The 22389-nt window shown below is 48.6% G+C and overlaps 1 protein-coding gene across 1 annotated transcript in view; it reads left to right on the forward strand.

Annotated features, from left to right (window-relative positions):
• RTTN (rotatin) overlaps window positions 1–16822 on the forward strand; it is a 117646-nt gene extending 100824 nt beyond the window's left edge. The window contains exons 40-48 of the mRNA XM_049781666.1: window positions 1409–1514; window positions 3213–3310; window positions 4003–4080; window positions 7450–7576; window positions 9299–9489; window positions 12309–12576; window positions 13744–13847; window positions 15356–15425; window positions 16676–16822. Coding sequence (XP_049637623.1) covers window positions 1409–1514; window positions 3213–3310; window positions 4003–4080; window positions 7450–7576; window positions 9299–9489; window positions 12309–12576; window positions 13744–13847; window positions 15356–15425; window positions 16676–16761 — 1128 coding nt within the window. The 3' untranslated portion in view covers window positions 16762–16822. The remainder of the gene's footprint in view (window positions 1–1408; window positions 1515–3212; window positions 3311–4002; window positions 4081–7449; window positions 7577–9298; window positions 9490–12308; window positions 12577–13743; window positions 13848–15355; window positions 15426–16675) is intronic.
• The last annotated feature ends 5567 nt before the right edge of the window (window positions 16823–22389 follow it).

Raw genomic sequence — 22389 nt, forward strand, 5'->3', positions numbered from 1 at the left:
TGAAGCCAGTAAGGCAGTAGTGACTGACAGTAGCTCACTTACTTGGCCAAGGAAAATGCACCACGGGGTGTCTGAATATTTTCCTAATTACTCGCTTATTTTCCTCTTCATTTCTTCCCAATTATCAAAGATATAAAAGTATTTTATATGGGAATGGACATGCTTGCAGGTCCCTGACATCCTGTCTCCTAAGTATGTGGTTCTTTTGCTCCAGAAGTGGGTTCTGAAGATTGACACATGTCAAGGGAAAGTAAGGAGAAAAATTACATCCAGGACATGGTTTCCGGGACATGGTGTGTGTGACAGAAAATACCACATTTACTAATGAAGTTAGGACCATGTCAACTCTTCTTTCTTCTGTGCTTTGTTCTTTATAAAAAGATACAGACACTTTAGTGTTATTAGAATACTGGAAAGCATCATTAAAATAAGCAAATTCATTTTTGTTGTTGTTTGTTTGGATGGCGGTTTTTTGGAAGCCACACCTGGTGGCACTCAGGGCTTACTCCAGGCTCTGCACTCAGGAAGCACTCCTGGCAGGCTCAATGATCCATATGGGATGCCGGGGATTGAGCCCAGGTTGATCACATGCAAGGCAAATGCCATCCCTGCTATGCTATCAATCTGGCCCCTTATTTCTAATATAAGAACATATATAGCTAATATAGTTGATACATGTTCTAAATGAAGCAAAATAAGCTACCTTCTTTGATTAATCAGAAGTGCGTTAGAATCTGTACCCTTTACCTTTACATTTATGTGTTCTCTGTAAACCATACCTGCAGAATATTAGCTGTATCTATCGCCTTGGGCAGATCATGGAGCCTCATAGCTTCAGTGCCGTCAATATGCATCTCCAGTCCCCAGAAAACCCAAGCCAGTGTGTGGAGTCACCATGTAACTGTTGATGGTCAATCTAGCGCTTTTCTTTTGTGATCACTCAATGTGATTGTTTGTCTTTTCCATATGAAGTGTTTCTCATTTTGGGAAGAAGGAGGGCAGTGTGGGTCACCCAAGTCGTACTCAGGACTTACTCCTGGCTCTCTGCTCTGGGATCGTTCCTGGTAGGGCTTGGAGCTCCCCTATATGTGGTGCCCGGGATCCCACCTAAGTTGACCATGTGCAAGGCAAGTGCGCTGCCTGCTGTGTGCTTGCGCACTCTCTCCCCTCCGCCTCTCTCTCTGTCTGTCTTTCCTTACCACCCCACCACTCCGTTCTTCTCCTCTGCTCCCTCTCCCCAGCCCTCTGTTTCCATTAGTATGATCCTCAGTGATAATCTCAAGCCCAAAGGACTCATTTGAATGCAACAAACTCTGGCGGGGTTGAACCCGGGGTGTTCCTCTGTGCAGACCTCACAGTGCTGCTCAGGCAAAGATTTGTGCAAGGCACTTTGCTGTGTCCTCTGCAGTGCTATGAAGGCAGATGTTCCAAGGATGGCCTGAGAAGAGTCGCCGCCGGAGCCCTGATGTCTCTGCTGGCCGTGAGCAGGAAGGCGCAGGGACACGTGCTGAGAGGTGAGGCAGAGAGGGCAGTATCTGTGGGAAGGGTGTGTGTGTGTGTGTGTGTGTGTGTGTGTGTGGCAGAGAGGGCAGTATCTGTGGGAAGGTGTGTGTGTGTGTGTGTGTGTGTGTGTGTGTGTGTGTGTGTGTGTGTGTGTGTGTGTGTGTGTGTGTGGCAGAGAGGGCAGTATCTGTGGGAAGGGTGTGTGTGTGTAAGTGAGACCTGTTGACGTTGTGCATCTTCACATCTTCACTTCCTGAGGATTCGTGTGCCATGCATGGAATGTCTCAGGGTAAATAAAAATAATTTTTGTCTTGGGGCCACATGCTGTGGTGCTCAGTGCTTAGGGTCACTCCTGACAGGCTCAGGGGACCTGCCCTGCCAGGATCTAAACCAGGGGTCTCAAACTCAATTTACCTGGGGGCTGCAGGAGGCAAAGTCAGGCTGATCCTTGAGTACAAAGTCAGTAGTAAGTCTTGAACATTGGGGGGTATGACCCAAACAACTAAAACAAAACAAAACAAAAAAAGATCCCTCTAGGGCAGGGCCATAAAATGTTGTATGGAGGGCCGCAAAGGGCCCGTGGGCTGCGAGTTTGAGACCCCTGATCTAAACCTTCCTTAGTCAAAGCATTTTCTTTAGTTTGTAGAGCTGCATCTCCCGCCCAAATGGGTGTTCTTAGATAAAAACAAACACAGGAACCATGTACAACTTTCAAAATAAGTCTCTGTATATAACTTATTTTTGTGAACAGTCACTCCAAAGGATATTTGTATCTAAATATTAGAAAAGATTTGGAAAAGTAACACATTACTTAATTTCATGCTAAATATTTCTGTCCACAAATACATATTTAATGACCAAAAAAAGAAAGTTTTTGTTTTCTTTTGGTTTTGGGGGCCACTCACTCCTGGCTCTGCAATCAGGGCTCACTACTGGTAGTGGCCAGGGGACCATCTGGGGTGTTGGGAACGAACCCAGGTCAGCCGTGTACATGACTAATCATCCCCCACCCCCTGTCCTGCCTTTCTATAATACCTGGACTGGTTAGTAGTAGCAGCCATATTCCTGTGAGAGGGCCATGAGTTTCCGTATGAGTTTCTCATGTGCTTTTTGTTTTGTTTGTTTTTATTTTAAACTTTATTGATTGATTGGTTGGTTGGTTGTTTGGTTTTGGGGCCACACCCGGCAGTGCTCAGGGGTTACTCCTGGCTCTACACTCAGAAATCACCCTTGGCAGGCTGGGGGACCATATGGGATGCCAGGAATCGAACCGGATCCCTCCCAGGCCAGCCGCATGCAAAGCAGAAGCCCTACTGCTGTACTGTTTCCTCGGTCCTTCTCATATGCTCCTTGGAGCTTAGAGCAAAGATCTTAGAAATGAGGCAGAAGAGCAGTGTCAGACTCTTCAGATCAGTAGGATTTACTGCTCAGTGGGCTTACACACATGCTTGATTTTTGGACTACACTCAGACCACATGTGATGCCAGGGATCAAACTTGGGTCAGTTGCATGCAAAGCAAAATGCCTTCTCTACTGTGCTATGGCTCTGGCCTCTCAGACTTAATTTTTTAGCTCTCTGATTAATTATACTCTCACTGAAGTTAGTCAGAAGTGGGAAAGGCTCTTTTTTTCCCCTTTGTTTGATTGTTGTGTTCTTCTCCCCCACTTGCCAATGGAACATCCTGGTTGGTTATGGATCCACTTTTCAGCCGGTCTGGTCGACAGTTGCCTGGAGCAGATGATGAACATCAATGCACAACTCAACCTTGACTCTTTGCGACCCACGAAAGCTGCACTGAGGAAAAGGGTAAAAAGAACCAGAACTCAGGATCGGAACTCGGGATCAGTCCAGGGAGAGGCATGTGGGTCTGGCTCTGTGATGTGTGTGAGGCCCCTGTGCTTGGATGGGCACATTTGATGGCACTGAAAAGCTGGCTTAGGAGCAAGGCCCAAGGGAATAAATGAATGGAGTGTGTGCATTTGTGTGTGTGTGTGTGTGTGTGTGTGTGTGTGTGTGGTGTGTGTGCTTGTGTATATATGTACCTTGTGTGCAGACAGCACAAACATGGCCCAGGCCATTTTTAGCAGCCTACACTGGAGCCAGTTTCTGCTATGCTTAGTTAGAAAGCAAGGAATGCCTTACCCAGCCGAGTCACAGGCAGAGAGACTCTGTGCTTATCCATTTATTTTATTTTATTCCCCCAGACCTCTTTTCTAGTTTCCCCTCTAGGCTGAGCCTTTTTCTGTGGACAAAGTCTGTCTGTCCCTGGTCTACTAGGAAACCAAGCAGCACCTGCTTTTTTCTTGCAGTGCCATCTGGAGTCCCTAAGTTCCTTCGTGTTCCTTCCTCTATAGGTTCTGGGACACCCTTGAGCCAGACCAGGCCACCTTCCAGAACTTTGGGTCTGGCTGTGTCATTTTCCCTCTCCCCCAAGCACTATGATCAGGCTAGTGGGAGCACAATGTGGCCCTCCTGTCAGCTACCCTCTGTCCCAACAGGACGATGACATCGTCAGAGATTTGGGCACAATCATGCAGCTGTTGCGGAACTGCCTGTACCAGAACCAAGAGTGTAAAGTAAGTCCAGCTACTCTGCTGCTCCCCTTTCTCTCTCCTTGCAGTGGTTTGGTAAGCCAGAGGCTCTCCTTATCCTGCAAAACTATTTTCTGTTTCTTCCCCAATAGTCTTTTGTGGTTGGGGAAGGTCACATAAGTGGGTCATTGCTTTCCAGGCTGTTGTTGCAGTGTCTGTACCAGAGGACAAGAGGAGTCAGTGCTCCTACTAGGAGACCCTCCAGCCTATGCACCCCATCCCTGAAGTCCCCTGACTGTGGTCCCTTTGTTTGGGAGGCTGGCTGGGAGCTGAGAGGTCCCATAGAGCCCTTTAAGCACAGAGCTGAGGTGTGTGCTGTTAGATGACACCCAGCTGCTACCCAAAACAAAGGCAATCCCCCAACTTCCTCTCATTTTTACCTATCCCTTTCATATGTAAACATCCACTTGGATCTCACTTGACCTTCTCCCTCCTGGTGAATTTGTACTAGTTTAATTAAAAAAAGGCCAGTCTGTTTTGGAGTACAGAGAGACACCAAAGAGAGGAGCAAACTGACTCCATGAGTCTCTCCTGACTGGCTTGATTTATTAATTCTTCATGGGTACCCTTCTTCAGACCCATCTGCTTGGGTTGGAAATAAGGCATGTGGGGCGATTTTACAGTTTCCCACATTATCTGTCATGAGTACTGGGTTCACTCTGTCACTGTGATATCACACTTTCCAAGAATGTGCTTGCATGCCACAGCTCTGCAGAAATGACTCAGACAGAGTTGAACTCTAGAGGCTTCCAGTTCCAGAAAAAGGGCTTCCTTCCCATTTCTATTCTTGTAGTAGAATTTGAAAAACAGATCAGTCAGGAGCACGGGTATCTCCAAGCTCATGTGCTTGAAATTGTGTTAAATTGCTCTGGGCCCAGGACTAGTGATTTCCAGAACAGTCTGCTGGAATTCACTGATGGAATTTCAAGTATTCATTTTAGAATTGTATTAAGAGGATCAGTGTCGGGGCCAGGAGATGGCAGAGCAGTGTTTGCCTTGCAAGCAGATGATCCAGCAGGACCTAAGGTGGTTGGTTTGAGTCCTGGTGTCCCATATGGTCCCCCATGCCTGCCAGGAGCTATTTCTGAGTAGATAGCCAGGAATAACCCCTGAGCACCGCTGGGTATGGCCCCAAAACCAAAAAAAGAAAAAAAGAAAAGAAAGAAAGAAAAGAAAAGAAAAGAGGATCAGTGTCATCGGAGGGACCAGTGGTCCCTTTCGCTGTGCAGCTTCATGAAATTCATTGCCTAGCACAGCCAGTCACCATGACTCTGGGCTCAGAGAATTCTCTGGAACTTTCTAAGGAAACTTTGCACCCATCATTTCTGGTTGCTAGCCAAGCTACTAGTGGCTAAGACAGCATTTTATTTTTTGGACCATGAGCCATTCAGCAAAGAGGAATCTCTCTGGCAGACACAGCAGCTGTCTTTTGGGTCCATTTAGGAAAGAGTGAAGGAAGAATGTTTAGCCTTTCTGAGTGGGTGTGGAGTTCTCTGGAGCAAATGTTCTTAGTTCTCCGGGAAAGATGTTAGTGCTTCTCAGGGTTGATGTTCTTAGTTATCCATGTGTAAGATGGCATACAGCTATTATCCCAAAACAAAAATATTGACCTATTTTCTTTCTTTTAAACCAATCCCACCTGGATCTTACTCTACCCTCCCCAGGGGTCCTGGTGAATTTTGTACTGAGAATAAAGAAGTCAGTCTTGTTTTGCATGTTGAGACACCATGAGGCAAGAAACTATCGACTCCATGACTCCTGGTTGGCTTGGTTTATTAATCCTTCTTGAATACCTGCATCAGACCCATCCGCCTGGGGTTGGAAGTATGGCGCGTGGGGTGATTTCACAAAGTGGGGAGTTATTTTATATCCAGGGAACATATTTCCATCCTGTGTGACACCTTTACCCTGGTGGTTTCCAGACTCACCTGCCAGTATTTCCTAGTGGCTTTGACTGTTCGAGGTGAAGGGAGGGTGAAAGAACTTTAGGTCTGTCGGTTCGATGGTCCATTTGTCCATCAGTCTTATCAGTTGGTCAGTCTCAGTGCCTGTGACCTGAAAGGACCCAGAGAGAGTCGGCAGGCCACAGGACTAGAGGGAGGAGAAATAGGGTGGCAGGGAGGAAAGTTGGGGTTTTTTGAGTCACTGGCTCTGCATTCATTTCAGGATCATTTCAGGTATAGTTTAAGGGACTGTGGGGTACTAGGGATAGAACCTGGGTATAAGGCAAGTGGTCTTCCCATCATACTCTCTCCAGCCCATGGTGGTTACAACTACTTCTGTGTTTCCTGGGAGAGTGTCCTGAGGCCAGATAGATTCTGGGAAATGCAGCTGCTGGAGAGAGTTCAGAGGTGATCCCAGGTCCAGGGAGGGGCATTGTGGGAATTGAACAAAGATGCCACCAGCCAGGGACCTGGCAGCTTCTGAGTGAGCAGCCTGTCTCTCTACATGCCTGTTTCTGCCTGTACATATGTGTTTCTATAGACACTTATTTTTGTGTACACAAGTTTCTATGCATGTTTGTCTATACATGTTTGTTTCTATATACCATATATACTCGAGTATAAGCCGACCTCCTTACTTTTACCCTAAAAACTGGGAAAACTTTGTGACTCAAATATAAGCCTAGGTGAAAAATGCAGCAGTCACTGGTAAATTTCAAAAATAAAAATATATACCCAAAACAATTACAATAATTGAGGAATCGGCTTATACTTGAGTATATATGGTATGTGTATCTCTATACAGGTACACTTCTGTCTCTACACGTGTGTTTTTATCTACGTGTTTTTCTGTCTACATACATATTTCTGCCTGTCTGTGCCTATGTCTATACATACACATACATGTCTGCTCAGGGAGCATGACCTGATTTTGACTGTATAGACACATGCATGACACAGTGAGAGGAGTCCTCTTTTCTGCCTGCACAGACATATACCTGCACACAGAGGCACACTGAAGGAGAGGGACCTGCCTGTGTTTGATCCATCTACACATGCACTCACTCAAACACCGGAGGAGGAGATGGGCCTCCTGGGAAGTCCCTTTTGCCCAGAGTGCTGACTTTCCTGTAAATCCCTTCTGAACAGGGCTCAAAGAGGTTTACAGAGTGTCAGGAGACCTGATATGTGCTCCTGAACTTGGGGCAGGGCTGCCTGTGATGCCCTCACCCCAGTGCTGGGGGAGCACAGTCAGGATTGGGCAGTGCTGGACCCAAGTGCCTAATCTCTCCTCAGAGTTCCTTCGAAGAGCTCAATTGGGGTCATCCTGTCAGGTGGGGTGTGTGGCCAGGTTTTCCCTTCCTGTGCTTCACTTCCTCTGCCTCATTTCCCTCATTTCCCTTTACCTCAGGAAGCCGCACTCCGTGCCCACCTTGTCCCAGTACTACATGCACTCTGGCCCTGGCTCCTGATGGATGATTCGCTGATGCAGACGGCCCTGCAGCTCCTCTGTGTCTACACCGCCAGCTTCCCTAATGGTAACCGAGCCCTGTGCCGCCTGATAACCTTCTAGAATACTGACATCTGTATGGCTCTGGGAAAGGGGGAGGTGAAGGCGCCTGTGGAGGGTCTGTGGATCTGGCAGCTTTTGCAAAGACCTTAGAAGCACCAGCAGGTACTTCCATGTGTGTTGGGCCAGGGCGTGTCAGGAGAGTCTATATGGGAAACTGGCTTTGGCCCAGGTCGGTGGGAAGTGACAGGAAACAATGGGAAATGATAATAGAATAAACATGGCCACTGCTCCCCCATCTCCTCCTGTGTGTGCTCTGCATGTTTGATATTGAGCACCCAGAGAGAGCAAAGCTGAGGAGTGAGCAATTATTTGCAGAGCTAGTATGGGAAAGCCCAAGGGGAGCTGGGCGAAGAGCAGTGGGTGCCACTCCCTTAGGGCCACTGGCTTGAAACAGGGCTGGTCAGCAATGGTGGGGGAAGGTTCAGAATGTTCTCAAACTAAGCCCTTGTTTTCCCAGACTGGACAGCAGACCCAGAGGGTGGGGAGGAGATGGATGGAGCTTAAGGCACTCCCATATGTTCAGCACAGATAGTCCTGCCCTCGCTGCTCTCACTGTGATCTGATCTAGCTTGGGGCTCTGTGTTTCTGGAATCTGCTCCATGATTTCTGGCCAGTAAGAGTGGCCCAGCACAGTCAGACCTCTGTCCCTCCCTTTCCTCTCCTCTCCTCCCCTTCCCTCCCCTCCCCTCTCCCATTCCTGTTCCTCTCCCCTCCCCTCCTCACCCAGCATCATGCAGCTCTCACTGCCCACCTCTGGGTTAGCGGTTAGCCACAGAAAGTACAGAAGAATTGGCTGCTGAACCATGAACAGAGCACAGAGATGCTTGAATCCAGCTCTCCAAGGGCCATGGCTATTCCCGTTTCCCTGTGAGCACCTATTGGCATTGGCATTAGGTCACTGCAGTGAGGGAATCATTTTGTCTCCTTGCTGGCTTTAACTCTGAGCAAACCTGTGTTGCTTGCCCAGTTTGCTGGAATGTTCCTATATGGCTTCTGGAGGCGGCACAGCCCATGCGAGCTGGTCCAGATCCTCTATACAGAATGTACCAGATGTTACTCTGAGTTGGTGGAAGCTGCTGCAGCCTTTGTGACCTCTGACACCCCTCCAGTGTACTTGCATGACCTCTGACATCCCTCCCAGTGTCCAGCCTAGGGGCTCCCCAACTTTAAGACCCCCATGGCCTCTTTCCAGGAAGAAAAAACACTTCCTGTCCCCACCCTACTGGAAATGTACTTTCAAAGCCAAGCACATGCTGGCTCTTAGGGCCCTCGTTTCTCCTGCCAGTCCAGCACCCTCTGGAATACACAGCTGCCAGCCTTGTCCTGTCCCCAACCACCATCCCAAAATTCCTGGTACCATAGTTCTGTATAATGAAGACTCAGCTGTCCCAGTTCTACAGTTTCACTCACCACACAGCCTTTCATGCTGATTTTATGCCTTAAATAAGCCCAGAGTTTTTTGATGCTCTGTTGAGATCGCAAGGCCCTTAACAAGCACAGTGATCACATTCGGTCGAACATAGACTCAGCATCAGCCTTTGGTACCAATGTGTAGCATGCAGGCTAATGGCCAAGGCATTTGTGGGACCATCTGCACACCATCTCGGGTTGGGGTTATCTGAGGGAATGGGATTGGTGGTGGTGGTGACCATAAGGCAGTATCATCATATGTCCACTGTTTCTACAGGCTGCAGCTCCCTGTGCTGGTCTGCGTCTGGGCCGGCAGCCTGTAGAGGGTCGCCTGGAAGCTCTCTGATGCAACGTCTCCTGAAGCTGGCTTCTCAGATGCCCTTGGAGAACACCATGGTGCAGCAGATGGTCTTTGCGTTTCTTTCCAACCTGGCCTTGTCCCACGACTGTAAAGGAGTAATTCAGAAAGTAAGTAAATTACCCCTGCACCCTCCAGACAGGGATAGATGCCCAGGAAAATCTTCCTTCCAATCAGGGCCCCACAGGAAACCTCCACAGTTCATTTTCTGGGATTAATCCATTACGACTTCAGGACCTTTCCTGTGAAGGGCTGTTGGTGGTCAGGAGGCTGGTGTCACTCTCGGATGACTGACGCGATGGGATGGGGACTGGAGTAAGATCCTACCATCTTCTCTTCTTGTCTGGCACCTCAGCGTTGATCTCTTTAAAAAAAAAAAAAGGTTTCTTAGAGAGACAGCTGTCTTACATTCAGGCAAGATCTTTTAGCGGCATGGTTTTGGTCTTTAAAAAAATTGGGTCACAACAATTCCACCATGTTTTAGTCGTTCTGACAGTTGATGAACTCACAGGCCCTGTGAACTCCAGGTCAGACCTGACTCCTTCCCCTTGGACATATGAAGTGTCCCCAGAACTGCTTTCACTGAGTGCACTTTAAAAGAGACAGAGCCAAATAATTGCGTTCCAGGGCCCATGTTCTGGTCCATCTGGAGTGGGGTGTTTCTGCCCTGCCCAGAGGCCCAGTTGGAAAGATCCCTTCACAGGGTAGCAGGAGTGGTTTCCCCGTTGCTTCCTGCTGTTTCAGAGTTTGAGAGCCAGAGACTTTTTTCTCCTGGACGCAACAGGGAAAGTTCCAGCCTTTAGAAGGACCCAGTTTCCCTGCTCCTCTGGTGTAGTGGAAGCCTCATTCCCCGGTCCCAAAGGGATTGGGGAATTCAGGTCTGGAAGCGATGCCCAACACATGAAATTATCCACACAGGTTAGGGAGCTAAAACAGGTTGAGAAACTTCCACCACAAGCTTCTACAAGCAGGGAAAAGGGTACTGGCAGGTAGGCAGGCTAGCTGTGGGACCAAAACCAGAAGTCTTTCTGCCCTGAGGTCTTTATTGGGAAGAGTAGGACCACCCCCCTGGTAGAGAACAGGTAGAGGTAGGGGCCAATCCAGAGGTGCTTCCCTCCCCAGTGGGACAAGCACATGTGGAGAAGAGTTGTCCTGAGTAATGTAAGAACTGGATATTCCAATACTCTGGCATCTCCAGGCAAACTCTAGTCTTCTGGGTGATAGTGAGTCACTGCCTGTGGCTGGTCGGAGCTAAGCTTGCTGCGGGCCTGTTAGTGTGGGGCACTTGGATACCCCTGGGTGTCGCTGTGTGTCTTGAAATCGTTCGAGGATTGGGGGATTTGGAGACCAACGCATTCTCACCTATTTGGGGCCAGGAGCCTGCAGTTCCCTCAGGAACTCTCGGGCCTCACCACAGGGCCTTCAAGAGGAAGGTGTCCCCCAGAGCAGGACAAGAAACCTCTTTTCTCTCCATTTCGGACTCTGGCTTCTCCTGTTATCAGCTCAGGCTCAAAATCTCTGCCATGAGGACTGTGCTTTGGCCCTCCGGATGACAAGCCTCATTTTAAGGGCACTTCAAATGCAGGCACCCCATGTGCCATGGGTGAGCACAGTGGTCAGAGCTAGTATTTCGTGAGTGATGGAGCATGAGGCTGGCAGATGGTTCCAGTTGCAAGGGTTCTAGAGCAGCCTTCCCTTTCTGCACCTTAGTGTACAGGTCCTGCCTGCAAAAAGAACAACCATTCCTACCTCTGGCAGCCCTAAGACACGTTCAAGACAGAACCTGGCTGGGAAGAATCTGGTGGCATCAATTCAGTCAGGGAGAAGGGGCAAATGCAATGATGCACTGGGCACAGCCGGCCCTGTGGGGACTCCCCAAATGTGCTCCCAAATTTCTTTATTTGTTTGTTTATGGTTTGGGGGCCATACCCAGCGGTGCTCAGGGTTTACTCCTTGCTCTGAGGAATCACTCCTGGCAGGCTCAGAGGGGGACCCTACGGAATGCTGAGGATAGAACCTAAATTGGCCTTCCCCATTCTGAGATTACTTTGGCCTCACCACAGTGGGTCTTTTTTTATTTAATATATTTTTTTAACTTAAACACCATGGTTACAAGATTATTCATAATACATTTTATTTTCACAGATAAAGTTATTCATTGGTTGAGTTAGGGCATAGTGTCTTAACAACCTTCACCTGTGTGCATTTCCTGCCACCAGTGTCAACATTATCCCTCTTCCTTGCATGTAGATCATTCTAGACAGTGTTTTTCACAGAGTCAAGGGTTTGGGGGACACTTGTGGCAAGGATTTAGCTTGGAGGTAAAGCTACCATTACCAGTTAAAGTAATAGTTTTTGCCAACGTTTGCCGAATTGTAACATGCCGAAAGGAATCTCCACCTGGCACCTGATCACGATGTTTTGGGCTCCTCTCAAACCCATGTCCCCAGTCTTTGAGAGGACCCACATGCTGCTATCTGGTGTCCCAGACTGCTTCCAGGTTTTCTTTGCTCTTCTTCCCTCCAGAAGAGATTTTATTTATTTTGTTTTTGCTTTTGGACCATACCCAGCGGTACTCAGGGTTTACTCCTGGCTCTATGCTCAGAAATTACTCTCGGCAAGCTCTGGGGACCACATGAGATACCGGGGATTGAACCCAGGTTCATCAAGGCCTTACCCTGTGCTATCACTCCAGGATATCCCATCCCTCAGAAGAGGTTTTCATGAGGAGCAGAATGGTCCAAAGCAAGCAGAGTGATGGAACTCTAGAGGCCTGAAGGGGTCCCCAAGCTCGACTCTCAGTCCTCCATAATTGTGCTGGCTGGTTCCATGTGCCCCGTCATTAAGAACAATTTAGGACAATGATCTCTCTCTCTCCCTGTTTTTCATCCTCCTCTCCCTTCCCGCCCTCCCTCTTCTCCCCCTGCAGAGCAACTTCTTACAAAACTTCCTGTCGCTGACCTTGCCACGAGGTGGGACCCGCCCCCTTAGTGAGCTCACCATGCTCTGGCTCAAGCTGCTACTCAACATCTCACTGGCTGAGGATGGGCAACAGATGCTGCTGAGGCTCGATGGCTGTCTCGATGTCCTCACGGAGCTGAGCAGGTTCCAGCACAAGAGCAGCCCTGATCTGCCTCTCCTCATCTTCCACAACATGTGCTTCAGCCCTGCCAGCAGGCCCAGAATCTTGGCCAACGGTGTGTATGTGTGTGTGTTTGTGTGTGTGTGTGTGCCTGATGTGGCCCACACCTAAGGCCAGGGGCTCCTGGGTTTCAAGCAGAAGGTGGTTCTGGAAGCCACTGTGTCTGCAGTCCTGCATGAGTTGGGGGACTCTGAGAGCAAAGCTCGTCTTTCTCCTCCACAGGCTGCCCTCAAGGATCTGCCCCATAGCCTTGGGTTCAGTGTGTTGGGGTCTAGGTTGATGGGGAAAGGGGACACATGCTGTTCCGGGCTCTTCATTTGACGAGTGTTTCTTGAGCCCTGAGATCTCGGCCGCTGGCTGCAGAGTCCCAGCCAGAAGCAACCCTGCTTCCATATTTGCAGCAGGATCAGGTGCAGCCTATTTCTCCGAACTTCCTTTTCCTCAGGGGCCATGGTGGGCTGGATGTAATTGCTACACTCTAGTGCCAGGGTACCCCCTCGCTATGTGCCATTCTATTTTTTTTGTTGTTGTTACTTGTTTTGGCACCATACCAGGCAGCATTCAGGAGTTACTCCTGTATTTGTGCTCAGAAATCTCTCCTGGCAGGTTTGGGGGACCATATGGGATGCTGGGGATTGAACCCGGGTTGGCTATGTGCAAGGCAAATACCCCTCCTGCTGTGCTATCACTTCAGCCCCTATGTGCTATTCTAGAACACACACACACACACACACACACCCCTGTTGGTCACACACACACACACACACACACACACACCTAAATATGGATTTGCTAGCGGCTGGCTTTGCCCAGGGCCCACCTTATAGTGCTGCCATGGGCACTGGGACAGTCCTTTGGGGTGTTCAGTCCTATCTCCAAACACTTAGCCAGGAAGGCAGATCAGGTGTGTTGCTTTATCCCATGTCAGAGAAGCCTCACTGGTTCCGAGGGCAAAAGGTGCTTCTTGCACACACAAGTGAGTGTGGTTGACCCATTCCTTCATCTTGCCTCTGCTTGACAGTTGTCACTGCCAACTAAAGGTGCCTTGACACAAAGCAGTGTAGTTCCCCCTCCCCACCGGTCTCCCAACCTGAAGCCCTCATGGCCTCTTCTAGGAATAGTGGCTCCAGACCATTTATTCCCAACAGTGGGAAGGGGCGGCTGCCTGACTGGCCCACACTAGAAAAAATAACTCTTCTTTCTCAATGCTTTTGGTTGCTAGAAAAAGTCGTGCAGCTGCTGGCCGCTTGCTTGGAGAGCGAGCACCGACATGTACAGAGGGTCGGCGCCTCGGCGCTCTGGGCTCTGCTCCACAATTACCAGAAGGTTGGTTTCCTCCGCTCAGCTTCCTGGGAGACTTCGGGGAAAGTACCTGGGGCCTGCAGGCAGCTGAGGTGGGGGTGGAGAAAAAAGGATGATGGCGGGGCCAGAGCGATACCACAGAGTAGGGCATTTGCTTTGCATATGGCGGACCCAGGACAGACCAGGTTTGATCCCTGGCATCCCGTATGGTCCTCCGAGCCTGCTAGAAGTGATTTCTGAGCGCAGAGCCAGGAGGAACCCATCAGTGCTGCTGGGTGTGGTCCAAAAAACATAAATAAAACAAAACCTGAGCACCACCAGATGTGACCCCAAAATCAAAAATAAATAAATGCATTCATGTATTTATTTATTTATTTATTAAAAAAAAAGGCAGGATGAAGGAGAGACCCCACTGGATCTCTCGAATTTACACAGCAAGTCCTTGTCCCCACCCATTGCTGTGACTTCTTGTTGTCTCGACCTCCTAAAGTTCTGAGTTGTGGATGGAGTACCAAGGAACTAACTAGAAACAAAGTCCACCCATTTAATTCTGAACTCCTTAGATCAGAGAACACTAGATTCCATGGAAATGAGGATTGTTTTTCTTTACTGGCTCTGCGCTCAAGAATCACTCCTTGGAAGTCTTGGGGGACTGTATGGGATGCTGGGGATCAAACCTGAGTCAGTATGTGCAAGACAAGCACCCTATGCACTATGCTATCACTATGGCCCCCTTACCTCCACTCTTTGAGCTCATAATTTTGGTTTTTCATTTCAAACACTCAGGTTTTTGTACCCAACCACTCACTGGACAGGTGGGCTGAGAATGACCCAGGGGGGACCCAGGAGCTCTGAGCACCATTATGCTGATTGGTCTATGATCATTGTATTTCTTTAGATTCAGAATATTGTTTTTCCTTTCTAAATTGAACCACACCTGGCTGGGCTCAGGAGCTTTTCTTCCTGCCTCTGGGCTCAGGAATGATTCCTGGCTGTGCTGCTCTGGGCCCATTGCTGCAGATTGGAACCAGGGATACTGAGGTTCAAGGCAAGCACTTAAACCCTCGGACTATCTCTCCAGCCCAACAATTTTGTGCCCTCTGATCCTGTTATGTGTGCCCATGGTGAAGGGGCTTCCTCACGCCCAGCACCCTGCAAGGCCTGGCCCTGTTCTTGGTCCTCCTGTGTCACCTTTGACCTTGGAGATGGGCTCCCAGTGACTGTACAGGAGTCAGCAGTAGTAGGTGGCTTTGTCTGGGCTCTCTTGAGCACAGTGCTTGGCACTTGGAGTCACTTAGCAAACATTTGTTAATCAGCAAATCCGTCACACTGGATTTTCTGTTTGGAAAGCTGAGGTTAGAGGGACTGTGGAACCCTGAAAATAAGACAGGGTAGTTTAAACAGCACTTTGCATAAAAGGAGAGGAGATAAAGGCCTGAGAGGAAAGAAGGGAGGATGCACATCGGTCAGCAGGGATATCCTTCACCTAAGGGAAAGGAGGCAAGTAATAGGTGGGTCTCTGTTCTTTCCAGGCCAAATCAGCTTTGAAGAATCCATCAATCAAACGAAGAGTGGACGAGGCTTATTCCTCAGCAAAGAAAAGTACGTTCATTTGGGTTTTTTTGTTTGTCTTTTTTGTTTTTTTGGTTTTTGGGTCACACCTGGCAGCACTCACTCCTAGCTCCAAGCCCAGAAATGGCTCCTGGTGGGCTCGGGGGACCATATGGGATGCCGGGATTCGAATCAATGACCTTCTGCATGCAAGGCAAACACCTTACCTCTGTGCTATCTCTCCGGCCCCAAGTACGTTTATTTGTAAGAGACTGTGATTCAGCATGTAAGTCAGTCAGTGACTCTGGAGATGAATAATACAATGTTTCCTTAGTCCCCCACAATGTCAAGACTTCTGGAGGCAAGGTTTGAAGAACTTCTTCGCTGGAGCTTCAGAAATATCCCCCATTCTTGTTCTGTTCTTTCTCTGGGGGACATTTTTTTTTTTAACAGGATACAGTGTTTTGAAAGAGGAAGGTTTGAGATACCGTAGTTTTTAAAATCATACTAAGGACCCTCAACTGCTGGGACCCTAAACAAACAGACATGGCCAGGATATTCCCAGAAAAGCCCCATGGCCCAGGCTGGGCAGGCAGTGATGGTGGGCAGGTGTCTGCCCTCAACCCTTGGGCACCACTGACTGAGTGTTCCTTGGACCCTGGTCCCATCTGTGCCAGCCTGTGCTCTGACCACTGGCAGCTCATTTGTATTCTTAGGTATGAGTCTGGGGGAGTTAGATTTTTTCCCCTTTGTGGGGGTTTCTTTCTGTTTGTAACCATGAGTGACTCAGGGCAGGGAGGGTCCGAGTGTAAGAGCAAAGAGGCTGGGACCTGAATCAGAGCTCAGTGTGACTCACTTCTGAGCTGTGTCCTGCTTTTGCTTATTCTCAGACTTAGCCATCAAAAAGCAAACATGAATTCTTTAAACATATTTGTTTTTAAGCAGTGTAAAATATTCCAGTGCAAGTATGATAAGAACATAGAGGGGCCACAGTGATGATAGCACAGCAGGGAGGGTGTTTGCCTTGCACACAGCCAACCTGGGTTTCATCCCCGGCTTGCATAGGGTACCCCAAGCCTGCCAGGAATAATTACTGAGCACAGAGGCAACATCAGGTGTGGATCCCCCCCCCCAAAAAAAAAGAGAGAGAGAAAGAAAAGAAAATGAAAGAACATAAGTAGAATTTCTGATTCTCTCTAGACTCTGTTCATGTTTGTTTGTGCTTATGGTTAACAATATATGTAACACTTAACAGAATATTCTGTCTTCTCTCTCCCTCTCCTTTTCTCGCCCCCTCCCAGCACTTTCCCAGGCTGAAGAAACCCCTCTTGACGCCTATTACTTGAAATGTCTTGGCAGCGTCGCTCAGCTCCTAAATTCTTCCTGACCCATTGGATGGGCAGGCCAAGGGAGCTGCCCCAGACAGGCCCTTCCCCACACACACAGGGCGCTGCACCCACCTCCTTGAGCCTAAGGGGTGTCCTCACCGCCCAGCTGCTGTGTCCTCAGCTTCCCCAAGAAGAGCCACAGAAGCTGCTGACAGACACATGCCGAGTTTCAGGGACAGAAACTTTCTATGCAACTTAATTTTGTAAAAATTCTATTTAACAGTTATTTAATAAAATACGCGATTTCGGAAAGCTGAAAGCTGACGGCTAATTGCCGTTTGCAGTCTTATGAATATGTATCCTCAGAGCTGAGAAAAAGACCTTCTGTTGTGATTCCCTTTCTCAAAAATTTGTAAGGGAAATTTGGCTCTTGTCAAAACAAATCCAAACCTTTGTATTGTCCAAAAGCACAGACTGGGTTGAAGAAAAACTTGGAGGTAGGTGTGAGTAATTTGTATTGACCTGTCCCACTTCCCTTAAGAGATTCTAGTGCAAATTTGTTCACAGTGTTTATCTTTCACCCTTCAACCTTCTGAAATGCTGTGTCATAAAGAAGGATGAAACAGTCTATCTGGTCAGGAAGGTCAGGCTCCATCTGAAGAACAATACTAAGATCTTGCAGGAGCATGTTTGAGCATGTTCTTCTACGTCAGAAGCTCCCTCTGCTTTGAACTTGGCGAAAATCACGTACTACTAGTCAGACTGAACCATATTCCCAACACCATTGAAAGAAAAACTCCAAACTTAAATGTTTGGGCGGGCAAACCTATAAATGTATGTGGAGATATAGCCTCCCAGCTGTGCCATCATTTAGGAAAAATCTTTGCTTACCTACTCATTGTTAACAAGAAAAATATTGCTGTGTATTATGGGATCAGAGTATTGTTTGACGATCACTAAAATAATCAAGAGAGATTATTTTAGGTGAAAATCAGAGAATTTGAACACTATGTGGCAGATCCATTTACATCTGATAGTGATCAATTCCAGAGCTGAGAAATCAAAGCTTGTTTCAGAACAAGATGAGCAGGCCATGTTGAAGCAATGAGCATGAATATTTTGGAATATTCTAGAACAATCTGAGCAGGAATCTTTCTCCTAGTTTCTTGTGGCCTGTTCCATTTCTCCTTGTTCTCTTGTCAGGAGAGCCCTGGCTAGTCACTAATGACAGTCCTTTTTGGTGACTTCATTTTAGTTGCACAGTTTCCTGGGTGCTGGATGTGGGTTGTCCTTACCTATATTCCCCTTTGGTACCACTTCAGAGCATAGCAAAGCATGGCTGCATCATTTGTGGGGAGGGGGCATGGGATTACAGTTGAGCTCCGAACCCAGAATGACCTCAAGTATCAGTGTTTGTTGGGAAGCTCCATCTTAAGCTCTTCTCTTTTTCTTCCTTTGCAGTTAATGTCCAACTTGGCATGATCTTAAAGCTAATTGCTTCCCCCCTAAACACATGTAGAAAAGTGGAATTACCTGCCAACTAGCTGGTTGGCTCAGTCATTGGAACTACTTAGGAAAAGAAAGTACTGGAACCAAGAGGCCATGGGCCACTGGTCCAGCTGGTGTTGGGTTACGGCTGCTTTGGATCCATCCTGAGGAGGAAGGAAGTTAGCAGAAGGCCCCAAGGTCCTGCCCACGCTCATTGCTGTGTACAGGATGCCAGGGATGCGAATTCTTGCGAGCACAGAACTAAGGGGATCCCCTGCTCACCTGGTTTTGAGAGCCCCTGATTGGACCTCCCCCTCAACCTTACAGGAAAGACTGGGAACATTCAAATGATGGTGAAGCATATAGCAACATACCTATGAGACTGAATCCGGAGCTTTCTCGAGAATTTTTGTTGTGGTGACATCCAGAAAAGGAGCCTCGGTGCCCCAGGCAGAATTGGGCCATGTGTCCAGGTGTGTCCCTGAGCTCAGCCTGGCACAGCAAGTGTGATAAGGGAGGCAGCCTGGACGGGAAATGGAAAACCAGGACACTCCAGGCTGGCCGGAGTCTCTCTGGTCCTAACAGGGCTTTCTGAGTTGCTTCCAGTGTAAAGATGTGACCGCTCATCTCTCCCTGTAGAATTGTCTTTCCCCCATTCCCGAGATCTGCTTTTCACCTCACAAGTGTTTCTCAAAATTGGCAACCTGGGAGAGGAGCTATGGCACCCTTGTTTTACCATAACCTTTCAGCAAGGGCACACAATTGGGCCCGAGGCTCTTGTACTTTCTGGTATGAGGTGTCCTGCTATTTTGGGGGTTCTTGTTTCTGAATTCTCCCCCATGTTCATCGATTTCCCCTTAGGGAAGGAACTGTGTGGTCTGTACCAGTCAGCTCACTGGGGCCTTAGCAACCTTGGGCCTATTCTGCCTACTCCCTGTAGCAGGCCAGGACTGCTCTTTCTTCATTTGCCTATGGAAATGCAACATGCAGGTGATGGAAGCCTGAGAAGCTGACAGAGTCTGAGCTCAGAGACTGGGTCTGGTCCTTGTCTTCCTCCTACCCAGTCTCATTCCACGGCTATACAGAGGGCCCCAGGGATGGTGATAAAATGTCCCCAAGAGTCCTGAATTAGTTGGGGCTGCTTTGGAATGAGTCTTGGCAACTCAAAGTGATCCTGCTTAGAATGCTCAAGGAAAATGTCAGCAGGGGCTGAGTGGGTATTGGGGTTCGAAGACTCAGCAGCTGTTAGAGGTAGCATCAAGACCCCAGACTCTGGGCCTAGCAGTGAGCAATGAGCTTAACATGTTTGTTGGGACCAGTCGGTCCCCACAGTGTTCTCTGGGTTTCCTCTGCTTCTGTATCTGAGAAGCTGCCTACTCATCCCAACTGCTCATCTGAGAAAATGGTTTCCCAATACTTGGAGTGAACATGTTCAGTTCTGTGTGAAAGCCAGAGGAAGGTCTCTGTCTCTCTGTCTCTGTCTGTCTGTCTGTCTGTCTCTCACACACACACACACACACACACACACACACACACACACACACACACACATGGAGAGAGAAAAGGATTTTAAGGTGTTCCCCCATGTTTACCCTTAGCTCCTAGAAAGCCGAAGCTCCAAGCCAACAGCTTTAGGGAATCCAGGAAACCGTAAGAGAGCTACTTCTTCTCCATCCCAGTATTTAATCTGAGGGAAATTGTCACACTTGGAGGTGGGACCAGTAGCTCTCAACAATAATCCAAGGTGCTACATTAAAAAACTAATGAGTACCAAGGCATATTACCGAGTAAGGTAGTTACAGATCAGTCCTCATAATCCCACACCCATCCTCTGCCAAACCTTCCATTCCCTTCCACTGGACCATGACACCCCCTTTCTGGGAGCAGATGACAGTGACTTCTTGACATTCTGAAATCACAGAGCTCAGTGATTGCCACCAATAGTCTTTCAGGTCATTCTTTCCTCTGCGCCCATGAACAGAAGCCAATCAAATGAAACTATGATTTTCAATCATTTTTCTGATCTGCATCAAGATGGGATCAGATGGAACAATTTAGTTGGGGATATGGTGCCCTTCAGAGGAGTCAAGGAGAATTGTGAGTGCCGAGGATAAAGTCCAAACAGGCTTTTTTTCTTCATTTTCACTGGACTCCTGTTTAAAACAGTGATATACCATCCAGCTAACGAGAGGATTTCCTGTGGACAACAGGACAACCCAGCACTACAGCCATTGTCTCAGGATCTCTGCAGTCAACATTGTCCACCCCTGCTAAGCCCAATCTCAGGCTCAGTTGCTTTGGCTGTTTGTTATTCTTTTTCTGTGTTTCTCGATACCCTACACAAGAGAAATCCTGTCTATCCTGGCTGACTTGACTCGGGATAATTCCCTCCAGCTCCATTCACATAGCAAGTCACACAATTTGACTTTCCTAGCCAAAGATTCTGTACATGTTCTCTTGTGTATGTATCATATGCTGCAGTTTCTTCATTTCATCTTCTGTTGACACTGGCCAGATTCTGGCCGTGTGAGCTGTGTTTCCATGAACATAGAGCACAAGTGTCTTTTGGAAAAGTTTTTTGGAGCCATTGGAGTAGTTGCCTGGAAGTGGAATTTCTGGGGCCTCCTGAAATGTTTTAGTAATGATATGGGAGACCCTTGTGTGCTTCTGGTGACAACAAAGCCAGTTCCAGCTCTAGAAAGTGCTATGAACACCTTTCAAAAATCAGCTTGTTCTGTGTGTTTGTCTTCTCTGGGTATAGAAGGCTGATGGTGATCTGGGACCACCCGCACCACCCGGTCATGAAAGGAGGAGGGCTCTCCTCAGCTTCCCTCTGGTCCTATGAGGGACCTTCCTGATAGACCAGCCCTCATGTCTTAGAATCATCAAATGGTCACTCTGAGCTCAAGGGGCTTAGGTAATGTCTGAGATTGGATTGTATAGAAGGCTGAGATAGCCGCTATCTCTGCCCTATGTCAACATGCTGACAAGAAAAATGGCAGGATACAATTGGACATAAAAGTATAGGAGTTGAGGGGGGCACCCGGGGTTTTCCCCACTCCCAGGCCGGGCCGGGCCGGGCCGGGTCCCTGGCCTAGGGTGGGGAGCAAATCCCTGAACTCCGGGCTTGGGAGGGTCTCCCTCCCTTCCCGGAGCAGGATTTTTAGCCGGCATGGACAGGCAGCTGGCAGGCCCCCCCATATGCCAGCGGCCGCATGGTCCAGCCTAGGGTAGGGGGCTTGGATCGGGGTCAACCGAGCCCCCTCCCCCATTCCTCCGGATCTCCAGGTGGGTTCCTGGGAGGAGCTGATGGGGCACCCGGGGTTTTCCCCACTCCCAGGCCGGGCCGGGCCGGGTCCCTGGCCTAGGGTGGGGAGCAAATCCCTGAACTCCGGGCTTGGAAGGGTCTCCCTCCCTTCCCGGAGCAGGATTTTTAGCCGGCATGGACAGGCAGCTGGCAGGCCCCCCCATATGCCAGCGGCCGCATGGTCCAGCCTAGGGTAGGGGGCTTGGATCGGGGTCAACCGAGCCCCCTCCCCCATTCCTCCGGATCTCCAGGTGGGTTCCTGGGAGGAGCTGATGGGGCACCCGGGGTTTTCCCCACTCCCAGGCCGGGCCGGGCTGGGTCCCTGGCCTAGGGTGGGGAGCAAATCCCTGAACCCCGGGCTTGGGAGGGTCTCCCTCCCTTCCCGGAGCAGGATTTTTAGCCGGCATGGACAGGCCTAGGGTGGGGCTTAGGGGGTGGAGTTTGATTTGGTGGGTGGCAGATAGCTGCTTAGTTATACTCAGTCTGTCACTGGTAATTTCATACCAGTCTACATTTTGCAAACCGCGCGAACACTTGCTCCTTCCAACCATCAGTACCCCAGATTTACCCTTCTTAACTTCAGTAACACATAGTTCTAATCTCTGACCTAAGACATACAGTATATGTAACAAATCCCAGAACTATTTAGAAGGACATAAATTGAACACATATATCTTTTGAATATTTTAATGGTATTTTCTTTAGCTGATGTAACACTCTATATAGTCTTCTACCATGATGTTTCTATTCACTTTTCATCTTGTCTTTTCTTTGTAAGCTGTTCAGTAAGGATTGTTGGTGGAACTGTCCCCCAGTTTGATGCCTATGATTGAACTATGTCATGGAAATTGCTGGTCTTGTTCCTAGTGCCTCTAGATGCACCAATAACGCC

Source organism: Suncus etruscus, chromosome 10 (genome assembly GCF_024139225.1).
Source record: "Suncus etruscus isolate mSunEtr1 chromosome 10, mSunEtr1.pri.cur, whole genome shotgun sequence".
Taxonomy (NCBI): domain Eukaryota; kingdom Metazoa; phylum Chordata; class Mammalia; order Eulipotyphla; family Soricidae; genus Suncus; species Suncus etruscus.